The 15,830-nt window shown below is 41.2% G+C and overlaps 1 protein-coding gene across 1 annotated transcript; it reads left to right on the top strand.

Moving 5' to 3' along the window:
* Window positions 1–47: 47 nt before the first annotated feature.
* On the top strand, window positions 48–15,830 carry LOC104913961 (vacuole membrane protein 1-like). The gene is made up of 5 exons (XM_010722161.3): window positions 48–116; window positions 1,134–1,250; window positions 3,592–3,653; window positions 13,696–13,798; window positions 15,025–15,830. The coding sequence occupies exons 1-5, from the start codon at window positions 48–50 to the stop codon at window positions 15,166–15,168; spliced, it is 495 nt and encodes a 164-aa protein (XP_010720463.1). The 3' UTR covers window positions 15,169–15,830.

The raw sequence follows: 15,830 nt of genomic DNA on the forward strand, positions 1-15,830 counted from the left end.
AAAGCAAATGGAGAGAGCCCCTCACTGGCCAGCTCACACAACCCAACATGCACAACCCAACATGCAACCCAGCAGCTAAGTCATCTTTTTACTGTGACACGTTTAATGTGTTGGTGGTATGCACAGGTACCCGTACCCAAAGCATGCTGCTCTCTCTATGCTGATAGCAACGCAGTAATTAAAATGCACTGTGAATTTATTGAGGTGGGGGAAGCCCAAAGCAACCAGCCAAGGAGATAGCTGAGCCCTAGAGCAGGCTGTGGTGTGGGTAACTCATTTACCATCCTCCTGCGCCCGAGACAGATGTCAGAGGTGAAGAGGATTTGAGTTAAGTGGGGCATATTTAAAGACCGTTTCGGATTTCTTCCTATGCAGGTGGTGGTGTGGGTGCTCATAAATTTGAATTGCCTGTCTGTAACAGCTAAGTATAAACCCCAGAGCTTTGTCACAGATTTCAGATTACCATTCTCTACTTTTTATGATCTTAAATATCTACACTCTGTATTTGTTAGTGCAACAAACAGTGCTACTGTGAATTAAGCATCCCCCTGTGTTACTCTGACCGAGTGTGAGAGGTTGGAATTTGGATTCTTTTTGGTTTAAGTTCAGAAATACTGCACAGACAGTATCACAATACCAAATGTCAAGCCAAGGGCTCAACAATAAAAAAAAAAGATTCTAATTTTAAATTAAATGCATATGCTTAATAAAAACTAATCAGTGCTTTTAAACTGGATGCATATGACTCTGAATGCCAGTTTTTAATGCACTTTCTCAGATGGAAATCACTGGAGATGGTTTGAATGCTGGCTTCCAGGAGTGATGTGCTTGTCGGGGGGAATTTGATAAATCACTCAGAATGGCTTTGCTGTGGTTTCTGTGCATTTCACAGGGAATACTTTTTTTAGGCTTCTTTAAAATCAAGGGGTAAGGAGGGACCTTCAGGGTGCAATTGTCTGCGACATGTCTAACTGAATCCCTCAGACTTATGTTATGGGTGTAACGCTCTTATTTTTGTAAGTACTAAGGCACAAGAGTTTTGGATCAAGTCGAATAAGGGGAAAAAGTTCATTTTTCCTGTTCTTTAAGTAAAACACTTCAATGCATGCCCTTTTCTCCTTTGTACTTTATAGATTCCCAACCCTCTGTTTGACCTGGCCGGGATAACATGTGGACACTTTCTGGTTCCCTTCTGGACCTTCTTCGGGGCCACTCTGATTGGGAAAGCAGTAATTAAAATGCACATCCAGGCAAGTACATGCTACACCTCCCTCCAGCTTCTGGGCTGAAGGCTTTTCTTACTCTTCTTTTTCTTTTGACTGTTGCACTGTGTTACTTTGTAATGAACTGTGGAGTCTCCTTTCCTGACCTGAAGTAATGGAAATTAATTTGGTGCAGAGGATTTACAATAAAGGATCTGCTAGGCTTCTTACGCTCGAAACTTAGGCAACTGAATAATTTATAGCTACAAACTAATGAGCTCACTGCCCACACCACTCAGGAAATTGGTGGTTAGCCAAGTTATTTACCTACGGTTTTTACCAGACTGAAAGGAGTTCGTACTCACAATGAACTTAATTTTGGTAAGAAATACTCATTTCAGAGGGCAGTGGAGCTAGCCTTTACCAGTTAAGTGGCACTTTTAAATGCTCCCTTTTATTTGAGAATAGGGAAAACCCCACTCCTTTCATTCCCTGCCCACTGCAAAAGCATTCTGGGTATATCTCTGAGAGTGTTGTCCATCATTTCAGGCATGGTTAGCAATTTTTGGTGTTCTCAGTCTGTTCTTTTGAAAGGGTCTGATTTCAGAGAGGGCCTCTTCGATTTTTTTTCTTGCAAATTCAGAGTCTTACTGGATTTTCTTACTGGAAAGCAGTCTGCTTTCAGAAATGTTGAGTCTTGCTTTTAAGATGCGTCACCATTTTGTCCAATGAAAGATGAAGTATTGATTCTCCAGTGATGGTTCACTTGTGGCAGCATGGTTAGCACGAGATCATGAACTACAGCACTCCATTTGTAATGATTAGAGCCTGAGATTTCAGCTGGGGCTTTTTTAAAGCATCTCCATAGGTCTGTGCCTGTAGCTTTGTTCTTTGGAAGTCTTTGCTGTCAGTACTTTAAAATAACAGAAACTGTCAGTAGATTACTCATCTAGCACTCAGATGAAGCTGCTTAAAAATCTCTTCCTTTTGCCCTAAACAGAGGCTTTATTCCTCCACCCTCTCTTCCCGTCTTTTGGTTATTTTGCTTCACGCTCTTTTTCAACAGAAGATAACAAAAAGATGGGAACATTCTTTCACTTACTGTGACAGGACTGCTTTTTCTCCATATTTATTTTTGTGTTCCCTGAATTCTTCTCCTTTTAAACACATGTGCTGTTAGAATTTGTTCTGGCAAATTGAAAACTGAAACGGCATTTGGAAAATACTTCTTTCATTTGCTTCAGTTAGGTAGGAGAATGTTTGCTGTGTAGTTCATGGTGCTCCGCACAGATCAAATGTAGGGTTAAAAAAAATTCTGTCCCTTGCAGTGTTGGAAAATCATCCTATTTTGTAATAGTTTTGCTATTAGAATTCTCTGCAATGTTTGATTTCAAACAAACTCTTGCACAATAGCCCTGATTTTTGCCGTGATCTTGCTGCAATTTGGAATTTAGGAAATGTAACTGTCATAGAAAAGGTTTTTGATGAAACCTGTCTCCGGACAGGAAGGAAGTGAGCACGGTGACAATCCTAGAGCTGCCTGTAACCGACCTCTTCCTCTGGGCCACAAAATCATTTCATACAGTTGTGCTCACTGCCCTTATCTCCCCACTAGTGAATGCATTTCTCGTTAGATCATGCTGAAATTGATTTAAGGAGGCTGTGGGAACTGTTTGCCTGTATACACGCATCCACGCACGGTCTCGCTCGCTCTTTGCAAGCAAACAAGCTGTCTGATATGACAGAAGAGAAATCAGAAAAAGCTACTTTAGAAAAATTATCACTTTAGAAGGGAGAGGTAGAATTACAGATATTTGGACTTTATGCAAACTAAGCCAGAATGTTCCAGAATTATTCTGTTTCAAATTATCTGCTGCCTTACAGACAGTGCTAATCCAACTGTTCTGAACGGGTAGGCAGCCAGGGGCTCTCACTTCACTCTCCACTTTGTGTTTCTTTGGTAGGGTTATCACATGAACCAGGGGACTAAAAGATGTATAATGTTCAGTTCTGTGATCTCTAAGTACATGTGTTTGTGTAAGGGGATGTGAACTCTTCTGTGCAGTGATGACTGTTTTTCCATTAAAACATTGTTGATGGAGTAAAGTGACCTTGAGCTTCTGGGAATGTAAGCTTGGGGAGGATACGTATGGCTGGTAACACAGGCTACAAAAACACTGCAAGAAATGACATCCATGAGGAAATAGAGTAATAAAGCAAATAGTTCTCTATTTTTGAAAAGTGTATTGAAAAGCAGACAAGTGAGGGGAAAGCTGTGTCTGAGTGCTGGAGAAGCTGTTTGATCAGAAAGGAGCACAAGTTGTCTTGTTCCATTCTTTGCTTGCCCTTCAATCAAACATTTCTCTAACTGATGTTTTCCTTCCTACAGAAACTTTTCGTTATTATAACATTCAGCAAACATATAGTGGAGCAGATGGTGTCCCTCATTGGGTGAGTACCTCTTTAGCACAGTCATGCCTTCGCTCAGTAGACGGAAAAGTACTGGAGGAGTCAAATCAGATGCACTGAAAATGGTGCTGTGCTTCTGGGTTCGGTCTTGTTTGTCAGTTCATTCCTCATCTCAGAGGTTTCAAGTACTTCAAGTGTAACAGCGTTGAAGGTCAGATGGCCTGGGTATGTAATACCTCCATCCAGCTTCCACCCAGCAACACGATACCCCTATCCCAGTTATAGATTGCTGCTTTGAGCAGCAAATGCTGTTCTTCATGGCTTTCCTCAGTGCTGTATGTGATCCCATAACAAAAAAAAAATAGGCAGAGTTGTTGGGATGTATGCAGTGTTCCAATAATAATAACAAACACCTTCTGAAATTTAAACTGCATTGTATCTATAAAATATATTAAATCTCTCATAAAACGACATTTCCAGTCCGGTAATCCAGCAGATGAGATCTCAGCAACGCCTATTTAACTGTGGAGAAGTTCGTTAAACTTCTTGAATGCAAACAAGCGTGCAACTCATTCATCTTAAATGCATTAAATGAAGCTCAAATTAGAAGGATTTCATTTTAAAAATTGGGCTTAATTCTTCAAAGGAGTGGTGGTTGTGCTCGGGTTGAAAGCTGTGGCCATTTTTCATTACACTGCTTGATTTCTGCACTATCAGGGATGGAGGTTTAAAACTTCGAATGCGATTGACATTTAAATAGAAAACTTTTGGTTTTGGTGATGGTGTTTTTTTAGTTTCTATTTTATGGGTATCCCAAGCATAAAATAAATTCCTAGCTGTGCTTCCTTTTCCAGAGGCTTTCACTTTTCATGTGGAACAAACTGATTGATATTTTGCAGCCAAACTTTAATTGCTCTGTTCACGTTTGAACAACCAACCAACCAAACAAAAAAAAGCCACACTGCTCAGGAACATTTTCATGAGAGGGGTGTCTGGAAATAATTGCTCTTAAAGTATGTAACCCTGAAGTAGTAACGCTGTACAAAGGAAAAGGAGTGTCGAAAGAAACATGGTAGGGCAGCTTACTAATGAAACAAATCCCAGCTTTATTACTTCCTCATCTTCTGATCGGGTGTCTGGTTTGTAACAGCCTTCAGAATTAATTTGTGGCTTTCAGCGTTTTTAAAAAGAAAACAAGGGAAACATGGTGACTTTTAGCAATCATTAGTTAGCTTCTCTTAATATGTATTCCAGCAGATAATTTAATAGTAACGTTGCTACAAATCTAGGTATGTTTCCAAAGATTTTTCTCTCCTGCAAATCTTTGAGCCAAAACTGGTAGTTTTTTCCTACTTCATCTGTCTTGGAGATAATTTTACATCCAATTACATAGAATGCATTCACAAGACCTCTGCTGGATTTGGGTTTTATTAGGTGGTTGATGTCAGAGTTAAAAAATGTCTTCGAGAGACAGTAAGATTTTTGGAATGTCCCGGTACCCTTGACTTTTCTCAATCTGTCTGCTAGCATTACCTCATCGATTCCTTCCTCGAGTGGAATAGGAAACATATTAAACAATAGCTTTCATTAAATCCCTTAATAATAAGTTAAAGTATAGATCCATTAAAATATAGATCTATGCGATGGTCAGTAACTTTATTTTAATCAAATTCAATCCAGCAGTGTGACTTAAGGCTTTTTTTTTTTGTCTGAGATATTGCTTTTACACAATAGAAAATGTCTAAGCTCAGTACTTTAAAACAATGAATCTTAGTATGTGGAATAAGCAGAAACTGGACAGAAGATGAAGTTGAGATATGAGATAAAGTCTCATTTGATTTTTTTGAGCTAGAGAGTTTCTCGATAACGACACAACTCTTGTTGACTCAGTCAGTAAACAAAATGATTCACCTGCAGACCGTCCCTGTAGTTCAGTGCTTGTCTGCTTCTGTCAGTGCTGCTGCTCGTGCAGGCTGAGCCTGCCATAACCAGCATTCTTAAATATAATTTAGGGTATGATTTAGGGTAGTTTTGTCTATTACTAAAAGATCATAATGTGCACCTTATGTTGAATACAGGAAGGGCACAGAACTGAGAAGCTTTTTAAAAAATGTTTTGAAAACATGGGGCTTATCCAATGCAAAGAAGGGATGAGAAAGGTTGGTTGATGGCAACAGCACCATGCAACAGTCGTGGTAGCTAGACAGAAGGGGATGGGAAGGATTCAAGGAGTGAAGGCAGCAGAGGCTTTGCAATCGGAGCTGGAGAGGATTACAAAGACACAGGTAGCTCACATGGGGCTGCTAATTATCAACCTGTTCTACTGGTTAAGGAAGTTGTATTATTGCTGTTTAAAATGCTGGAAGAATAATGCTTTTTGTGTTGTATTACCTTCATAGGCTCTTGGTGATGAAGGATGGTCTGTAAGGTTTTTGTCTTGCATTCTTGTCACTGAAAGATGGAGTCAGCTCATTGATCATCCACTTAGAATACTTGGATCCTGCTTTTAGTCCAGACCTAGCTCATTTAGTGTTTAATCATCATGTGTGTTGTGGGTTTTCTTGAAGCTTTCCTTTTAATTTTTTCGTTACCTACAGCTGCAGGATTGTTTGTGCAGTCACACTGAGCATATTGCTTCTAAGCACCGTCTTAGTTCCTTTGAAGTGGTAGTTTCAAATGTGGATTAAGAATTCCCAGAAAACTATTAAAGAAATAGCACTCGAAGCACACACCACACATACCATCCCCACAGCCGTCTGCCATCAATTCTGGGTAAATATTAAGAAAAATGCTACTCTCTTTTAAGTTCAGCGTGGTTGGTTCATATTTTGTGAAAACGAGCTGGTAACTCCACAGCTTCAAAAGAAATCTCAAAAACTCAACAATGTGTTTTATATAGCACCAGGCTCCCCGTGGCCTTCACCCCCGCGGCAGCTGAACGTCACCAGCAGTGGTGTGGCTCCATCTCTGCGGGACAAACCTCACCCTTCAGGCACAGCTTCCTTGGGGTGAACCCACAGAGGGTGAGGGGAGGTGTCACTGCTGCTTTGGGTTCGTGTGGTGCAGTGGTTGAACTCCCCGTGCAGCAGGAGTTGCTGCTGCCTGTAGCAGATCCTTTGCTGATGGTCAAACTAATGTAGTTGATGAATTAATGAACTGAGGCATCACATTGATTTGAAATTTGATAGAAGCCACTAAAATGCATGTAAAAAAAAAAAAAGAATTGTGTACTTGCATAGATTTTAGAAATTAAATTAATTTTAGTGCCGTGTTCCAGGGGTGAGACGTGTGAACCATGTTAACACTGTGAAATCCATTTCAACAAACTCACACCTGAGAAGCTGCCCCAAAATAGCCGTTTCTGAAGGGCTTCTTAATCTGATGTTTTTGGGGAACAAATTTTAATGCTCTCCAGTGGTGCAGGCCAGTGTGAATGATGGCATGTCTTAAAGGAAAAACATTTTGGTAATAGGTTGTTGAACCACTGCCTTTACAAACCACTTTGCTGCTATTTATTGTGCCATAATTCTTTGCTTCACAACTGGATCTCAGTTGATTCTTGTAGGGAGCACGCTGTTCCTTCTGTGAAAAAAGTACACGTGGAATTATGGTGGCTGACGTAATTGGAAGCTTTGGTTAAAGGTCATTATGTTGTTGTTTTTGTCAAAAATTGTATACAGCATAGATTTAGATAAATTCTTTAGAATATAAGCAAGGATCAGTTGTCCTGAGGTGGAGAGGTCCTTTTTGTGATTCACGCTGTGCCATATGATTCCCTTCCTTTTGAGAGCACAGCCTGGCCAGGTGAGCTCCGCACGGCAGATCTGCCAGCCGTGCCTTCCGGCCCTCTGGGCCTTTGTTTCGCAGATGCCATAAATTCCATATCCGGTGACTATATCCTGTTTTTGTCAAAGGGTATTTTGAATTACAGTTTCCAATCAGCATTTAAGTTAAAACCTGTGTAGTGGGAATCAATGAAAATACCCTGAAGTGGCCGAGAACACGGATAACTGAGCAGTGATTTCAAAAACTCCTGAGACGAATGCTCCTGGAAGCATATTGCCACACACCTGATGTTTCTTGGGACAATAAAGCAATGGCTTTCCTCCCACGGGTGTACCAGAAACCTGTGGGACCGTGCCCTGTAATACACCCTGTGCACAATAGATCAGCTCTGCACAAAAAAAGGCCTTAGCATCTTGAAAGGGACGCGGATGTTAGGGAAATTTGAGCAGCTTTGGTGTTGAAAGCCTTCCAGTGGATCACAGCAGAACTGTAAAAAGTTTATTTGCAGAAGGCTTGTAGGATTTAGCTCTGAGCAAGCAAGGTTTTTTATAAAGTGTGTACAGAAATAGCGTTATATCTTTAAAGTACAACCAGAGGCTGCCTTACAAAGAGCAACATTGAGCAGAGTTAGGAACGAGCCGTTCGAAGATGTTGCAATTCCTATTTTTGAAAGCATTAATTTTAACATAACAGAATGTCCCAAGAAGTGCTTTGCAGACAGCCTTGGTCAGCACGGGTACCGGAGCGTAGCGCCAGGTAGAAATGATGTCAAACGTGTCACCATTTCAGCTTAGTAATCTGCAAGTGAGTTGTTTTCTTTCTTCATTTTCTAAAACCAAGTGAACGTGCCAAGCAGCCCTTTAACCCCTAAAATGTTTAACCCCTAAAATGTTTCTCTCGGTCCTGACCACAAAGGAGATGTATTTCCACGATTTCAGAACACTGGATGCAGATGGCATGTAAGTTTCATCCGGTGTTCTGAAACCAATGTGGCAGCAAGGAGCTGGAGCTGCAGTTCCTCCCTCTGTGATTTTCAAGCCCAGGTTTTGCTGTGTGTGAACGTTCTCTTGGAGCACCTTGGGAGCCCGTCCAGATCTGCTGCAGTGCAATCTATCAGGGCTGAGTCAGGCCCAGAGTCTGAGGTCCGCTCTGAGTCACCGTGGCAGTGTCCGGGTATTGGTGGAGCCTCAGGGAAATTGATGGTTTAAATACTGTGAGAATCTTTATCAGCACAGGAAATGACAGCTCATTAAAATACTAACCGTTAAGCCTGTTTAGATCACTGTCTGGAAGTACATTAACCATTGAAGGCTCAGATAACTTGCAGGAAGAAAGGTGCACTATTCGGAGAGTGAACACAGTATGCAAATCCATCAGCTTTGGTGGTTGTCCACTGCCGCATAAATATTTCCACTGCTATCTATTTTTCAAGCATTTATACAATTTTTTAAGAAGTTGATGCCATATTTGAGCAAAATTTGTGGTTTCTTTGAGGGGGAGAATGGCAGAAGTAACCACATGTACTGCCTCCTACAGAGTGCCTCACTGCTTTTTATTGTGTTCCTACAGGGGAGGGTCGAGTGCAAATCCAACACAGAGACGCTCGGTGTGGGAGGAATGGATGCTGGGTGTGTTGGGTTCAGGAAGTTTTGTGTAATTGCTCAGCAGGTGAAGGCCTCTGTCCAGCCCAGCTGTCAGCAGCGTGCCTGATTTAAGTCAGTGCATCTTTTAAAGAAGGTTGGGAGTATTGGAGGAGGCTGCTGTGTCCCAGCACACCCCTCCTTCAGCTCTCTGCATTCTCCAGTGCCCCGTCTTTGTAGCAGGAGATATCTCTGGCCTCAGGCCATGCTGCTCCGACAGCAGGATGAGATACCAATGCGTGCACCTCGTGCTGATCGAACACACAATGAAATTTCCCAGTTAGCTGGGTTTTCTGCGGTCTTCATTTTGAGTTGTAGTGCTGGCATTTCCTAAAAGGATGTTTTTCCATAGCGGGATGAGCCCAGATAGCTGAATCTGAGCAAAATGTGACACCATATTGTGTCTCCAGACCCCAAGAGGGCTCAGACAAGGACAGTGCACTCCTGGCAGCCGAAGGGTCTGGTAACATCAGTCTCTGCCTTGAGTTAAAGGGGTTTTCCAAATGCAGCTGTGGATCTGAGAGATGATCCACCAAATGGGATTGTGACTCAATGCTGCATCACCTTTCCAAGCAGGGCTTTGGGGTTTCAGCCTGGGAACCGGCGCTTTGTTTGCCATGGCTTCAGTTATTATCTCTCTGATTTCCCTTCCAACTATGGAGGGACCGATTCCAGTAGCTGCTGAATAGAGTAAGGATTTCAGAACTGAATGCCGCTGAAGTCATTATTTATATTTTTAATTTCCATCACAGTAAATGGAATTTAAGAACTACTTAATCAGCTGCTTAACCATTTGTGGTCCCTTACAAATGAGAAATTTTACTCACGCTAAAAACAAAGCTCACCATATTAATGTTCTTAAGTGTGAGCCTACACTGGCAATGTTGCTAATTCTAACATTTCTCTTCTGGAAAAGCACAGAGGTGCACACGAGTAGAGATTTACAGAAGATGGGAGTTCTGTATCCTGAGTTATAGACCCGTGGTTATTTGTGAAATGTTAGCACAGGGATTAAAAATGGCAGCTTTGGTACAGAACTGTACTGCAGCATTAAGCACAGCTCATAATGGTCTGTGTGTTCCCAAACTCTGGAGGTATGGGTTGTGACATCAGCAACTCGAGAGTAACCCACACTCTTTAAGATCACTTCCAGAGGAAAATATGTCTTTCAAAAGTGCAAATATCGTGATTAAATGATTAGAAAGTATTCTTAATATTGGTAATACAGAGTTGAAGTCCTGAAGAAGGTAATGGTTTGGGTTAAGCTAGCATAGGGAGAATGGTTTGTCCTCTTGGTGTGGTGCTTATGCCTTCTGCGTTTGCAAAGCTCCCACCTGTAGTTCAAAAGGCTCTGTAACAAAAATAAGTTCCCTGAAAACCTTTCCTACCCTCCACCCCTTACTGATGTGCCCTTGAGGTTCAAATATCGATGGTGGTTCTTTTACATTTAAAAGCAGATGAATACATTGCAGAGCGGGCTGTAATAAGCAGAGCTTAGCTGTTGCTGTTGCTGGAAGTTTTAGGACTCATTAACCACGAATTTAACAAACGGTGAATAGCAGCTGGGGAAATCAGGTTGTTGCTTAGCAAACGATTTCTAGGGAGTGACTTTATCTTTGATTTGAAGTCCTCCAGCAGTTCACATGCACTACGTTTTTAGCTCTTAAGGAGGGACAAGGGTTGGTTACTTCTTTTTTTGTCAGTCTTTTCTTATTTTTGGCACATAGAGACTACAGAGTATGGATCAATTCTGCTGTGCATTTCGGTTCTTTTATTTTCTTGTCCTCTCCTATTCTTTATTTGAAAGACAAGAAGCTTCGTTCTCACAGGGAAATGCAAGGAATTCCTTGTAGGTGATACTGCAGGCAGGGTTATCTCGCAGCATCTTCCTTCCAGTCAGATGTGTCAGTGCCTCTGGTTCCATTGGCCTTCTGACCATTCGGTCGCTTTTGAAGATGTACCTTAAGGTCTTTGCTAAGTGGTGCAGAATTCTAATGCAAATCTGTTCCTTTGGCATTTGTGCCTGCATCTGCCTTCAGTCTAATACCGAAAACTGTGCCGAAGTCCTCCCCTCCCTCCCTCTTTGATGGGAGGTGAGCTTCACTATCTTTGTGAAGGGCACCTCTCATTTCTTAGTATTTAAAATGAAAATGAGGAGTCTTTTCTAAAAAGAAATAAATAAATTCATTCTAAAGCAATTTCTACCCTTTGAATTTTAGATGATGAATCAGTAGGTCACAGAATTTTATTGAAAGAGAGCAAATAACCAAAACTAAGTCACTGAAATGAGAGTTCAAATCTTATTTCTAGAACTGGGGCTGCAGTGAAAGTTGGTTTTCTAGTGCCATTCTGCTTCATTGTATTTGTTCTTTTAAATCTATGCGGTTTTTTTTGTTGTTTTTGGGTTTTTTGGTAGAATTAAAGCTGATTGAATGTGCAAAGAAACAAAGGTCCTTATATTCAGGATTTTACAGTTCTTCAAAATAACTCTGATAGAACCAATGTCACACACCCTTCACTGTTACTCATGCCCACAAAAGAGAAAATGCTGAGTACTTTTAGTGGGGAAAAAAAATTGAAAAGTGGCAATGCACAGAATCCCTCCGAGCCACCCAACTTGGTTTTATGATTTAGTTCTGTTATTCAACACTAATTTGGCACTGACTTGGTTCAGCTTTCAAAAACAAAATGATGGAGAATTTGAGTAACTTCTTTTAATCATTCATCTCTCACAGCTTTCATAACTCTTCATATTCATGCAAAATTTTAGAAATAAAGTATTACCTTTCAGGATCTTTCCTGGGCTTCCATTTGCAAAAGGAAAGAAACCCGAAACATAACTGCTCTTCCCAGCGGTGACTCGTAGCGATCAGCGAGTCATTCCGAGAACATTTCACCGCAGACACAGTCAGATTCTGAAGGGTGGGTTCTGAAAAGCTGGGAACCGTTTGGAGATGTTGACATGCTCTAATGCAGAATGTGTCCTCGATGTGCTGTAGTTTCAATTCCTTTTTTTTTTTTTTGGCTGAAAATGTACCGGGCTGGACACAACATTTACTCACCCGTTGGTATCGGCGTATGGTGAATCATGGAGGACACAATCTTCTTCGGATAAATATGTTTAAAAAGCAATTTGTCCTCTTGGCAAGTGGAGGGAATAGAGTGGGGAGAGCGAGTTGTTTTGTTGCTTCACTTTGTGCATTTTCATAACTTTTAAAGATTAGAAAGCTCTTACTTAGGGATTGGGATTTAACGTGGAAAAGCAAACACTGTGTCAACATGGGAGGCTGGGGGAAATGACTGCAAGGGTCTGGGTCCCCCCATCGTGTAATTCAGAGAGGAGATGATGGTTTTCAGCCCTGTCTGCGCGTGGCTCAGTGAAGCAGATGTTACTGACTTCTCCCTGAAGCGGTGGTGTAAAGACTCAGAACTGTAGCACTGAATTGTAGGTGACTTTTGTAATGTAGAAGACCATATTGATTTCTTTAATAATTAAAAAAAAAAAAAGAAGAGAGAGAGAATAAACTGATGTTTGGCAGCAGTGGGAAATCTCCCACTTTAGCTACTATTAGCAGTGTTGGTGTGCAGACATGGCTCAGGTTGTGCCTGGCTCTACTACCACCAGTTGCTGCTGGTGGTAATTTCTGCTGTGTAATGCTTAAGCTTTTTTTTTTTTTTTTTAAAGTTGTGACGACAGTTTTTTAGCTCCCCAGTCCTCTTGCTTCATAGTGTGGTGTTCAGATCTACAGGAAAGTGATCATGTTGGATGTGGATGTGCTGTGGTGTTAGCAGGATGGAAGTCGGCGGCCGCCCTGTGCAGCATTAGCACCTCTGTGCTTTGGGAGAGCGTTCGCAGCTCCGAAAACCTCTTGTCAATCTTTATAATGTGAATGTAGGAACAAGGTGTTCAGTAACGTATTGCAGTTTTTGTGCAAGTCATCTGCCATAAAGCATGAAGTGATTCAGAACAGGGTTCATAGTTCTCTCTTTGTTCCTTTGTTAATCACTGACCGATGGGAGGAGCCTGCAGAATTTGCTAATGCATTCTTTCTGGATAAGGATGACGCACAGATTGTCCTAATAAGGACTTACTTTGAGAAAGGGGCCGTCTCCTTTGAGGAGATAGGGGCAAGTCATAGGGCGAGCAGTTTCTTTTTAACTGAGGGATGACACAAGCACAAGTCATTTCCTTATTAATCGGTTCAAACCAGTTCTTACAGGAACTGCTGGTGATAAATGTGGGACTTCTGAGAAGTCATTCATTTCATTCTCAGCACCACATCAGCGCACAGCCCTGGCTGCCCTCTCCCAGGCTTTAAGGAAACTTTGCTCATTGCTTCTTTCTGTGTTACCAGCAGTGTATTATCGCTGATTCGCTCTGAAATATTTTCTTTTTAAACACTTTGAAGCTCTGGGGAAACATGTCCCTTCCAGAAGTATCAGATTAAAGATAAAATACACTTTATTTTGTGCTTATCTGCTTTCCCAAGCAGCAAAGCACTTCTGAGCTGTAGCTCAGTTGGAACTTTGTTCTGTTTGGGTCAAGGTGGTAAGTTTTGTTGTTTGTTTTTTTTTTTTTTAATATGTATGGGTTTTTTTTCTGTTTTTTTTCTCCTCCTCTATTTTGTCTTGTTCCCTGGGAAAAAATATTGCATCAGTGCTATTCCAAGTATAGGTCCTTCTCTTCAGAAGCCATTTCAAGAATATTTGGAAGCTCAGAGGATAAAACTCCACCACAAACACGACACCGGTATGCCGCAGGTAAGAACCTCTCTGCCTCCCCCATGAACTTTTCCTCTCTCTGCCTTCTCCCTGGGTCAGCTTTGCAGGTTTAACTCTTTATTCTTCGTGAAGGGTTTTGCAGTGGCCCAGGAAATAGCTGAATATTAATTTAAAAAACAACCTGGGAATTAACAATAATAAAAGATTTGTATGCAACTGGGTGCAGACCTCCTAAATAACATAGGAAACAATAAAATAAGACCGATGGCTCATCTTGCCTCTCTGTTATTGTGTCTATTTTGAAGGAGAAATAGAAGCAGAAAGAAGTTATGCTTACACGAGGAGTGATGGTAAACTGTGTCAGCACCAGTGCTTGGGAAGGCAGTGGGTTCTGTTGCATAATGGCCAGTGAGAGAAACAGAACCCCTGGGGGTCAGTGTCCAAAAGGGAAAAGAAAGATACAGTGTTTGGTGTTGGGACAAAGGGGCAGAAGAACCCTTTCATACAAAGCAGTGTAAAAAAACTAAACATTTTTAGTGGCGATGGTGCAAGTTTGTAACTTCCACACGAGCTCCAGTCACCCAAACCCATTAATCTAACTAACTGCTCAGTAGTAGTTGGAGCTCTTATAAATGTTTTCTGACCCATTCCTTAATAGAAAAGAGGTTCAATTAGGGAGAATCAGTCTGGGATAAGTAGATGTTGAGATACCTCTCATTTGCATTGATGTGACTGTTGTGCAGTGCAGTGCTGCCCTCCTTTGACAAAAAACAGCAGTGAGGAGCAGTGGGGAAACGGAGTGGGACCGCAGATGTCATCGTGTTAACCTTTAGACGAATTAGAATCTGATATTAATGGGAAGATGCACAGTTTAGGAAAAAACCATTGTCAACCAGTGGCCTTATTGTTTTGTTTGCAATGAACAAGACAATTGGCAGTCGGGAGTTGTTAATTCCAAACTCTCTGGAACTGTTAGCAGAGACCAGCCAACGCTGGGAATAATACATCACTTCATCAGCACAGGGTGAGCAAGCAAGGGTTCGTTGTCTGCCCTGCAGTGTGGGTGGCTGCCCCCAGTGCCTTGTCTTTCCAGGGACCAAATTCAGCTGTACAGATAGCTTGGTTCCTGTTTTCAATTTGATAGATTAGTTCTAAAAAGATGTTCAGGTTTTTCCCTTTCACTTATAAAATGGAGAGAACTGCCTTTGTGCTGTCCACTAATCTCAGTTTTCCTCCTTGTTCTGCTTTGTCTTTGTCTTCTTCAGGGTGAAAACTGGCTGTCGTGGATGTTTGAAAAATTGGTGATTGTCATGGTTTGTTATTTTATCTTATCTATAATCAACTCCATGGCCCAAAGCTATGCCAAAAGGCTGCAACAGAAGATGTACTCCGAAGAGAAAACCAAATGAGCTCGGAAAAAGAACTGGGAATGGGCTTTAGCAGACACAAAAAGTGACGCTTCTTTCCATACGTTTAAAATTCAGCATTATTCAAAATGGGGGAAAACTTTTTAACATCAACTTTGAACTAAGGCAGGTTTTTATTTTATTTTGAAAATAATTTGGCTATTAGAACAGACGTTTCACTGACAAAACTTAAAGGTGTTAAGGTAAGGTATGAACGCTTTATACGTCTGAGTTGTATCGTATGGCATGGACAAGGTGATGTTAAATTGTGCTTAACACAGATGTTGTCCATCCAAATTACTTCCAAAACCGATGGTTTAGTATTTCCTGATTTCATTTCAGACTGACCTAAGGGTAACCTTTATTTTGAAGGGCGGCTCTTTTGCTTTTTTACCTTAATTTTCAAGACCATCAAGATGTATATAAATGAATACAAATTGGATAAAAACTGTTGCATGTCCCTCGTGGTAAGGTTATTCCATTTGAATTCTCCGGTGTCCCATTGCATTGCACGTGCTCTTGGTTGGAAAAGCCGCCCTTTAATCGTCACGATGTTAGCAGAGATGATTGATGTCAAAATGCTGAAGCTGACATTTTTTTTATTCTGTATATTTAGAATGAAGTTAAGATAAAACTTTATAAAGTCATCTTTGATCATTCCAGAA

This window comes from Meleagris gallopavo, chromosome 21 (genome assembly GCF_000146605.3).
Source record: "Meleagris gallopavo isolate NT-WF06-2002-E0010 breed Aviagen turkey brand Nicholas breeding stock chromosome 21, Turkey_5.1, whole genome shotgun sequence".
Lineage (NCBI taxonomy): Eukaryota > Metazoa > Chordata > Aves > Galliformes > Phasianidae > Meleagris > Meleagris gallopavo.

Bases quoted from the DNA above. Each gene is read 5' to 3' on its own strand.
- LOC104913961 (XM_010722161.3), top strand. From the start codon at position 48: ATGCACAACCCAACATGCAACCCAGCAGCTAAGTCATCTTTTTACTGT. The intron at 117-1,133 runs GTATGCACAGGT...TGTACTTTATAG, and splicing joins ACACGTTTAATGTGTTGGTG to ATTCCCAACCCTCTGTTTGA. The intron at 1,251-3,591 runs GCAAGTACATGC...TCCTTCCTACAG, and splicing joins TAATTAAAATGCACATCCAG to AAACTTTTCGTTATTATAAC.